The sequence below is a fragment of the Physeter macrocephalus genome, chromosome 18 (assembly GCF_002837175.3).
Source record: "Physeter macrocephalus isolate SW-GA chromosome 18, ASM283717v5, whole genome shotgun sequence".
Lineage (NCBI taxonomy): Eukaryota > Metazoa > Chordata > Mammalia > Artiodactyla > Physeteridae > Physeter > Physeter macrocephalus.
In genome coordinates, this window is record NC_041231.1 from 45,084,319 (window position 1) to 45,095,114 (window position 10,796).

The following is a 10,796-nucleotide window of genomic DNA, read 5'->3' on the forward strand; positions in this document are numbered from 1 at the left end:
GGGAGAAAAGGAAAGAATATACAGATAATTAATGGTGAGTAGAGGCTCTGTTCCTTTCTTGCTTTAGACATTAAGATTTAGAGAGACACTCATGATTGAAAATGCATAACAGACAAAATGAAGGGTATTTTTTCTCAGCTGCTGTGGATTTTGCCATTAGGAATAAGAATGCTTATAAGATCATACAAATCAGTTGTTCCTCAATTCCATTTTTCACCTCAAAAGCCTGAAGGTGTCACTTATCAGTAGATGATGTACCAGGACAGAGCTATGAAAATAGATCAAGTTCTATCCAACAGCCCCTACTTTTTCCTGATTTCATATGAAATGGCTTCTCATTGCCTTTCTTTCACTTCTGCTTCCTACTAATTTTACAGTTTTTTTCTAATTTAAAATGTGATCTCATGTAGACTGTCTGATTTGATGCTCACCACAACCTTGGGTGCTACCATGATCCTTATTTTAGAGATGAGTAAACGAGGCTCAGAGTTAAAGGCCCATCCAAGTCCTATCGCTGGCAAGCAGAACAGCCAGGAAAAGCCCCTGTGTCTCCCCTCTCTACTCTCACCTGGACTACACAGAACCCTGACAGGTGCTGACCTCTGGGGTCTCAGTATTCTCTTAAGCAAAGACAATCCTTGCCATTGGCTCCAATTATTGCAGTTCGAAGACTTGCCTTGAGAAATGCCTGGTGACATACACTCATGACCTCACATTTGTGCCTTCATAGAAAGGAGAAAGTCAGTAGGACTCCTTCTGAGGAGGCAGTGCAGGGATTAAATGCCCTTCATGGACTCCTCCCTTGTCTGTTTTTCCTTCTTCTCCAGCCAAGTCTGTAATCTTAAGAAAAGCAGACACTGGCCCTAGGGATCCTGCTCTAAAAAATATCAAATCTAATATGAAGTCCCATTGGCCTATGCTCAGCTCCTTAATGAAGGAGAAGCTCTAAGCGGTTTGCTCTTGGCACATGACTGGCTTATGTCAGCATTGTCACGAACAGGAAAAGGGAATGCTGCTTATAATTATTACAATAGTTAGTAACTATTATAATAGCTAAGTCTTCAAAAGTTAAAGATCATCCCAGCTTACCCTTCCCCCTCCCCATGTCCTCAAGTCCATTCTCTACATCTGCATCTTTTTTTTTTTTTTTTTTTTGTGGTATGCGTTTTTTTTTTTTTTTTTTTTTTTTTTTGTGGTATGCGGGCCTCCCTCTGTTGTGGCCTCTCCTGTTGTGGAGCACAGGCTCCGGACGCGCAGGCTCAGCGGCCATGGCTCACGGGCCCAGCCGCTCCGCGGCACGTGGGATCCTCCCAGACCGGGACGCGAACCCGGTTCCCCTGCATCGGCAGGCGGACGCGCAACCATCGCGCCACCAGGGAAGCCCTACATCTGCATCTTTATTCCTATCCTGTCCCTAGGTTCTTCAGACCTTTTTTTTTTTTTAGATTCCATATATATGTATTAGCATACGGTATTTGTTTTTCTCTTTCTGACTTAATTCACTCTGTATGACAGACCCTAGGTCCATCCACCTCACTACAAGTAACTCAATTTCGTTTCTTTTTATGGCTGAGTAATATTCCATTGTATATATGTGCCACATCTTCTTTATCCACTCATCTGTCAATGGACACTTAGGTTGCTTCCATGTCCTGGCTATTGTAAATAGTGCTGCAGTGAACACTGTGGTACATGACTCTTTTTGAATTATGGTTTTCTCGGGGTATAGGCCCAATAGTGGGATTGCTGGGTCACAGAGAGTGGCATGGACATATATATACTACCAAATGTAAAACAGATAGCTAGTGCGAAGAATAGCTAGTGGGAAGCAGCTCCATCACTCGGGGAGATCAGCTTGGTGTTTTGTGACCACCTAGAGGGGTGGGATAGGGAGGGTGGGAGGGAGACGCAAGAGGGAGGGGATATGGGGATATATGTATACGTATAGCTGATTCACTTTGTTATACAGCAGAAACTAATACAACAATGTACAGCAATTATACTCCAATAAAGATGTAAGAAAAAAAAAGTTTAAAATCACTGCACTTGAACTAGGGATGAGAGAACTGGACATAGACACTGAAGATCTAGCCTGAACTTTTGCAATTACTTACTAGAGGATTTTAGGCTAATTATTAAATTTCTTTAAGGTTCAATCTCCCCGTTAGCTATGATGAACAGCACATTGTTATGGAGCCATGGAGAGGGGGTAGTTACTTCTAATGATAATAATCACTATTATCATTATTACCACTATTATTATTATTAGCATTTGGTTTTTAAATAGGTAAGATGATTTTGAAAATCATATATAAACCATAACCCATAAAATACAAAATACCTTAAAAGATACAGTAATAATAAAATTAGTATAATATTATTGTTATCATTACCCAACCTGTCCCTTGCCGTTTTGTATTTCTTCCTTCAAATGCTTTCTGAAAGCAACACGCCCACTCTTCACCACCACCCACAACTCTTCTGTTTCCTTTCCCATCCTGGATCATGCTGACTTTCAAAACGTTAGATCTTTCACTCCTGACATCTCCCCCCACAGCATCTCTGATATACCTTTGGAAATACATGCTGAGGAATGTATAGGCTGTTTATCCCATGTGGTGTTATTGAGTAAATGTATAAACCAACTGGTGTGGGTCACAAGGGGTGATCATGGCTAATTGTGGGGTTGCTTTTTCCTTCTTCTATCACAGGGACAAGGAAAATGGTGCCCTCAGTCGATGGGACTGAGACTGTGGGTGAAGCTGCTGGGACCACACCCTATGACTATGAGGGGGCACTGCCATGTGAAAAAAGCAACATCAAGGAGCTGGGGGCTCAGTTCCTGCCCCCACTGTATTCCCTGGTGTTCACGGTTGGTCTGCTGGGCAATGTAGTGGTGGTGGTGATCCTCACAAAATACAATAAGCTCCGGGCTATGACCAACATCTACCTGCTCAATTTGGCCATTTCGGACTTGCTCTTCTTATTCACTCTGCCATTCTGGATTCACTATGTTGGGAGGAATGAGTGGGTTTTTGGCCACCATATGTGTAAGTTGCTCTCTGGGCTCTATTACATGGGCTTGTACAGTGAGATCTTCTTCATCATACTCCTGACCATAGACCGGTATCTGGCCATCGTTCACACTGTGTTTGCCCTTCGAGCCCGGACGGTCACTTTTGGTATCGTCACCAGCGTCTTCACCTGGGGCCTGGCAGGGTTAGCAGCCCTCCCTGAATTTATCTTCCATGAGTCTCAAGAGGAGTTTGAACAGACTTTCTGCAGCTCTCTTTACCCAAATAATGGAGAAAACACCTGGAAGTGTTTCCATGCTCTGAGGATGAACATCTTGGGTCTCGCTCTGCCTCTGCTTGTTATGGCCGTCTGCTACTCAGGAATAGTTAAAACACTGCTGAGATGCCCCAGCAAAAAAAAATATAAGGCCATCCGGCTCATTTTTGTCATCATGGTGGTCTTCTTTATTTTCTGGACACCCTACAACCTGGTTGTCCTTCTCTCAACTTTTCAAATGCACCTGGAGACAGACTGTGAGCAGAGCAGAAAGCTGGACCTGGCCATGCTGGTGACGGAGGTGATCGCCTACACCCACTGCTGTGTCAACCCCGTGATCTACGCCTTCGTTGGCGAGAGGTTCCAGAAGCACCTCCGCCACTTTTTCTACAGGCATGTGGCCATCTACCTGGGCAAATTCATCCCATTTCTTCCTAGTGAAAAACTGGAAAGATCCAGCTCTGTCTCCCCATCAACAGGGGAGCAGGAACTCTCTGCTGTATTTTAGGTCAGATGCAGAACATTGCCTAAAGAAGATGGACAGGGCCGATGAAGCAAACACATCAACCTCTGCACCAGTCCTCTGAACTTCCAGCGCAACACTGAAGTTCTTAAAGACATTAAAATATATACCCAATGGTAGCAGTATATCTAGGCACCCCAAAGTCATTACCAAAGGTCAGCAGCTGGGCAGTGACTTATTGTCAAACCTGAGAAGTAGAGCTTTGCTTGATTCTTTCAAGAGTTAAATATATTTTAATGTATCTGAATGTTACACAGTTACTATGTGCAGCTACACACAGGTAAAGCTTTTTATATCTTAAACCTTAACTTCAGCCAGTTATTCATATAAATGAAACATACTTCACAAAATACAATAAATCAATTACATTACTTCTTAATGTGCCTAGCTCTTTCCTTGCTTGATGAAAAGACTTGTAAAAAATTTATGCATATGTACTCTCAAGCACCATAATGGCATCACACCTGTTTTGAATATTCTTAATAATGAACAGATCTCCTATTCACACTGAATGACCACATTTCCCATGAGCTACTCGACAGAAGAAAAGCAATTTGGTATTTTCAGTATAGAGAATAAAGGCCCTGCTCATAGAAACTTCTCAAGAGTCCTGAAATGTGCAGACACTGTCCTCTTTTACACCAGTCTCACTGTTCATCCAGTAACTGTGTGTTAGGTGATACAGACAGGATGCACAAACACTGCCTTAGGTTAAGTGAAGGATGCAAAACTGTGTAAGACAAACACAATCCTTGCCCCCATGAAACTTTCCCTGTAGTAGAGGATGTTTAAGACAGAAACAAATAACTTTAGGGCAAAGAGGAACACACTCGATGCTACGCCTGGGCCAGGAAGAAAAAGACCATTTCCAGCTGGAATCTGAGGGAGGAAGACTTCATGGAGGAAGGGGCTTTTGAGTAGGTCTCTGAAGGAGGGGTAGGATTTAGAAAGGGAGAGGGTTGGGGGGAAGGCACCCTAAGCCAATGTATGCCCAATACAAAGGTGAGTGGGGAAGGCACCAACCTGTGTGGATGGCAGGGTGAGGTGGGAAGGCTGGGATGGGGGGTGATTTTCAGGCAGAGCATCTTGGGCTTTATTGGGAAGGCAAGGGGAACAAAGCAGTCAAAATGGTGTGTCAGGAAGATAAATCTGGTATCACACAGAGGAAGGAGTAGAGCAGGGGTCCCCAACCCCCGGGCCATGGACCGGTACCAGTCCACGGCCTGTTAGGAACCAGGCTGCAAGCAGGAGGTGAGCAGCTCCGCATCGTTCACATTACTGCCTGAACCACCCCTCCCCCTCCCCCCGCCACTGGTCCATAGAAAAATTGTCTTCCATGAAACTGGTCCCTTGTGCCAACAAGGTTGGGGACCCCTGGAGTACAGGCCCCAGAACCAGGCAGGGAGGTAAGTTAGGAGACAAATGCAAGTGTGGAGGCAAGGAAAGATCAATGGCTGATCAAGAGAGGTGCCAAGAACATGCCAAGAAGAATTTAGACAAGAGACAGTGCGAAGGAATAGTTAAAGCACCAGGAGCAGTATATGGGTGATTGAAAAAAACAAAGGGCAAAACAGAATGTATGTTTAAAAAAAAAAAAAAAGGAGACACTTGCTTAGATGCACTGACCATCTTCTTTAAGGATACAAAAGAAAGAAGTAACAGATGTCATCTTTAGGGAGGGGCGTGCGTAGAGAATAGAAGGAGGGCTCTTTCTCTGAATACCCTTCTGTGTCTTTTAGATTTTGAAACATGGGAACACATTTTTCAAAAAATAAACAACACTTTATAGAATTATGTAAAAAAATAAAAGGCTAGAGTACTACTCAGATGTGGTATCCATTCTAGCCATAAAGAGATTAGAAGCCCTCTGCCATGAATTAACTCTGTGACCTGGTTAGATTATCTCTAAGCCCCCTTACAGCCCAAGTAAACTCTGATCTTGCTAAAGTGTTAGGAGCTGGATGCTCAAAGTCTACAAAATATATTGTAAAAAAAAAGGAGGTTGGGGCATGACAGGCAATTCCACAGCATCACCTCCTACTGGCCATGAGACCAAGTTCATTTTCCATCGTTCACTAAGGTATACTCAAGTTTCATGTGTTCATTCATTCATCTGCTCACTTATCATTCATTCATTCAGTAAACATTTGCTAAGCACCTGCCATGTTCTCAGCTGAGTCCCTCAGGAAGCTCACTGTCAGACTGAATTGGACCCTGTTCTGTCCTACACTGCCCAAGATCAAAATCATGTCTTAAAAAGAAAACTGCCAATACCTAAATTCAACCCAAATGAGAGAGACTTCCACTGTGAAGACCAGAAAACATTCCATTTCCAGAACAATTCACATCCTAATCAAATGCTTGGAGAAGGGATGTACATGCTCTTGGCCTTCCATGCCATCCAGCCTTGACTGCTAGTGAGTGGCCTTAATTTTTCTTACCTTCACCCCTGTCTGAAAGGTCTTACCTCAATCCAACCCTACGTGGGCAGCACAGGATGTGAGCTTTGTAACACTAAACCATGCAACATGAATCTCAATTTGGCTAGGAAACTTTGAAGTTACTTTTTCTCTTTTTTGTGGTTCAGCCAAAATGTAAATAAAGCAATCATTTAAAAACTATACATCACTGGTTCTCTCTTGCATTGTGAAGTACTGTTTGCCCTTAGGTAATCACAAGTGCAGGATACAGGTGCTAGTTCATACTCCCCTGATCCCTGAAAGCTTTTAGGAGCTCTGTGACCGACACAAAACTGCACATAACCAAATCACAGATTCAGTGTGCTCCACCGTGCTCCCCAGCCTCATGCTGCCCAATGGAACCATCTACAACGATAGAAAAGTTCTACATCTATGTTGTCCAATATAATCACCACTGATCATATGCAGCTATTGAGCACCTGAAATGTGGCTAGTGAGATTGAGGAACTGAATTTTTCACTCCGATTCAATTTTAACTGAAATAGCCAACATGTGGCTAGTGGCTACTGCATGTGGTTAGTGGTACAGCATTAGCCCCTGTAAACTTGCCTCTTCATATCAACTCTGCCTATGCATCAAGCTTCCTGTAGTCAGCAATCGCGTCTTGAACACTGTGCAACGGGCTGAGGAAAATGCCAGTGATGCGAAGATGAGTAAGATTCATTTCTAGAAAACTCACCATTCAGTGGAAAAGATCCATCTGACTCAAATGACTATAATGAAATGTGACAGGTGCCCAAAGGTCCCTCAGCAGAAAGTAGGATGCAGTCATTGAAGAAAGTTACACAGAGAAAGTGATATTCTGCTTAGGCTGGGTTCCCCCAACAGCAGTTCTTGAGCAAGAAGTGGAGAGCAAAGAGTTTATTCGAAAGGAAACTCCAGGAGGGAGTGGGGAAGTACATCAGAAGAGGAAGATGCCAACAAAGGGTACATCACGAAGTACCTTCCACTGAGGGGTGACTGGAGCTCAAAACCACTAGAAAACTCTGGGAAACAGTGTAACTCACACTCCTCAGTTATCCCATTCGAGGCGGAAGACAGTTGGGGTATTAACACTCCACGCCTGTTGGTCATTGGCCGATTGGCGCTTAATTCCTCAGGATTTCCAGCCTGCCTGGCTCTCAAGAGGCCTTCCAGCTTTGAGGAGAGCTCCCCAGCAACAAGATGCAGATACTGGATGTTGGACGCCAGCTAGGCAAACTCAGTTAAGGCTTGAGGGATAAAGCATTTGCTACATGTTTGAACAACTTTTTCGTGAACCAAAGGGTGGAAGTGAGAGCAGTGTCTGCACTAGAGAGAGCCTGCTGTGTTGAAAACTAGGGTGACCTTGACAGTGGCAGGTGACCTTGAACACACCTCAGTGTTGACTTCCCTGCTGCTCTTTTTTGTTGAGCATCATAATCTGCTGGTTTAAAAAATATGATCCTTTTCCAGCTTGAGTTTCTGAGGTGTTCAGAATTCCAAGGGTAAAATTCTAAAGTCTTCACATCTTCTGGACAAAGCAGGTTTATGTCCTCCACAGGCTATGGGCTTTCAATCACTGAGATTTTCTTCCCTTTCTGCCCAGATAAATCCCCAGTATAGTTAAGGTCACCATTTCTCTTTCTCTATTCACGGATCTAATCCAAGGGTCAGTGAACTGTGACCCATGGGCCAAATGCAGCCCACTGCCTGCTCTGTAAATAGAGTTTCACTGGAGCACAGCCATGCTTGTTTGTTTATGAATTGTCTGGCTGCTTTTGTGTTACAACAGAGTCGAGTAATTGTGACAGAGACCGTACAGCCCACAAATCCTCAAGTATTTACTTTCTTATCTTTACAGAAGTTTCCTGATCCCTGATAATCTATGCCCTACAGGATGTGGGGCTCTGATATGCATAGCCATGATGAGGGAGACCAGATTTGGCGGGGGCAGGGGGAAACTAAGGATGTGAGGTCTGTGGACAAGCTGCTTAAATCCCCAGGTTAGTTCTAGCTTGACCCTGGATGCAGTTCTAAACAACCAAAATAGGGCTAGATTGTGTAGTAGTCAAATGCTGCTCACTAATGCAAAATGCTATCAGTCTGTACCAACATAGCACACTGGAAGTTTTAACTGGGGCAGCCAGACCCCACAGATGCTGTATTCCAAACTACGCTATACAGAGAATTGACACAGGAATTGTTAAAGCACATTTCACAACTCTTGAGACCCCTCACCTATACTGGGGACAAAGAGATTGGACTGTGAAAATTAGGGAGACACTTGAATAGGAGCTGTTTGTCGAGGGCTGCTGGTGCCACCTCTACACCAGGGACGGGAGGAAGGAAGTCATGGTGGGTGCTGTCTCTCACCTCAAGCCTGATAAGGGCGATGCCAATGGGACCACCCAAGAGTTTGATACAACTCACTGAGGTTAAAGAAGATGTGACTCTCACCCAGGAAATTAGGAGTACAGGGACAGGCCAGCCAGCTGCTTTGGGGGTGGTGTAGACAAAAACTGCCACTACTTTGGGATGGATCTATGCTTTCAGAGTTGATTTTGGCAAAGAACGTGGGATTCTTTTCCATGGACCAGATGAGAAAGAGCTGAATAGAGGATTTCTAACCTTGTCCAAGAAGACTGCCTGGATGGAGCTTGTCTGTAGGATAAGAAAAATGTGTGCAGTGGACTGCCGAAACAGCAGGGTATCCCTGTTATGTTGAATATGAATATTCCCAGGGATGTCTCCAATTACTCTACAAAAGCAGTCCTTGAGAGAAAGAATCAACTTTTACACCTGCTGGTCCCAGGGGTGGAGCTGGAGGGGAAGTCATCATTTTATGACAGGGCCAGTCAAGCAAAAACTTTCCTTCCTTTCCCAGTGCCTACCAGTCAGGGGACTAGAAACCATGCTTAGCAAGTACGGGAAGGAGTAGAAATGCCAGGGAAGAAGAGAGACAAGTAGGACAGCACCCCTCACTCCTCTCTCCTGAACGTGGTTCATCCCTCAGCCAGCTGGGAGGTGGTGGGAAGATTTAAATGTCAAATCAAGTTGAGTTTTGATATTCTTACGGGGATCAACCCTTCAATTTCTGAATTGAAACTCTCTCCTTTTAGTGAGTTCAAATGATCATGGGACGTTTTTGTACCTAAGCGTGATGATAAAAGTCATGGGACTGCCCAACTTTTTACTGTGGCTGGAATAACTTCAGCCTTTAATTCATTTTGAAGAGATGTGAGACACAAAAGTAGATTCTTTCTGTTCATACCTCATAAGCCCTGTTGGTTCAACGTACTGGTGGCAAATTCAAAGACCCCAAATTTCAGCTCTTGAGGTCCACAGATGGCTTACGTGAATTTGCAGGACTGTCCTGCAGGACAGGCTCTAAATGGATGTTAGAGCCCCAGATCCTGGCTGAGAAATAAGGCAGAGGGGAAAAAAGCAATGATATTTAATATATAGAGAGATATAAATACACATACGGATATTAATATGGGCTTGAATAGAGAAACACTTATTAATGCCTGTAAAATTCTACATACCTAGATTTTGCCTATTTTCAAAGTTAACCTTCCCTGGCTAAGCAAGAGCTAGTCCACTGGCCACTTCCCAATGCCATAATAAGAGTGGTTGCCTCTTGCAATCTAGACTTTCTGAACTGAGGAAAGCCTCTCAGTTTTCAGATAGGACAAGATTCTTCCTGGCTTAGTTTGGATCCTGGGAAATTGACCCCAAGCCTAAGACTGTCCCTTGCTAACACCTGTTTCAGTTACAGGTGTAGTGGGAAATGTGAACACAAGGGGGCCTTCGCATGCTAGAGCTGCAGCTAGCCCTGTGCAGTCATTCAAGAAAATAGTGAAGCAGAAAATATGCCCATATGCTAGGTGGGAGGTGAGGTTTTGATGATATCACAGCAAGACATCAGGAATGCCTATATCTGATCTTGTCCAACTGGGTTGCAAAACTCTAGGGGATGCCATTTATATCCCTAGGAATTGTGCAATACAGTGGCCACAGGAGGGAGGAACAGAGGATAGGAAACACGGTTTCACTTTGTCAGTACCAGGGCTAATTCCTAGTTCCTTGGTGTAGGGCTTTGGTAAAACTGGTTATAGTTCAAAGCCTATGAAATTACCTTATCTCCTCTTAAACAAAAATTCAAATCTAATTCCAGGGGGCCACACACAAGCAATGGGTAGGCTGAAAACATGTGCCACCAGAAGAGAGATGCAGGATGGCAGAACCTGACTCCATGGGGCCCACCCTGATTCCACATACTGCTGCTTGGAGGGTGGAAATAGACTAGACTTGCTAGTGCATGTGTGGGACTTTTTAACACACAAAAGCCCCAACTGCTAATAAGTGTGGCCCAATCCATTTTCTGAAATCTGTAAATCAGAACAGCCACTCCTCTGACCCAGGACAAGTGAGAATGGACAGATGGACAGATGTTCTGCTCATCCTACTGTTGTTCAATCAGGATGCTGTTCATCAGTCGAACCCCGACTGGTCACACTTATTGAACATCTGTAACTGTC

At 44.1% G+C, this 10,796-nt stretch overlaps 1 protein-coding gene across 1 annotated transcript in view; it reads left to right on the plus strand.

Annotated features, from left to right (window-relative positions):
• The window catches only part of CCR3 (C-C motif chemokine receptor 3), a 40,075-nt gene extending 36,248 nt beyond the window's left edge, over nucleotides 1-3,827 (plus strand). The window contains exon 3 of the mRNA XM_055079875.1: nucleotides 2,712-3,827. Within this exon, the coding sequence (XP_054935850.1) occupies nucleotides 2,712-3,799 (1,088 nt within the window). The 3' untranslated portion in view covers nucleotides 3,800-3,827. The remainder of the gene's footprint in view (nucleotides 1-2,711) is intronic.
• The last annotated feature ends 6,969 nt before the right edge of the window (nucleotides 3,828-10,796 follow it).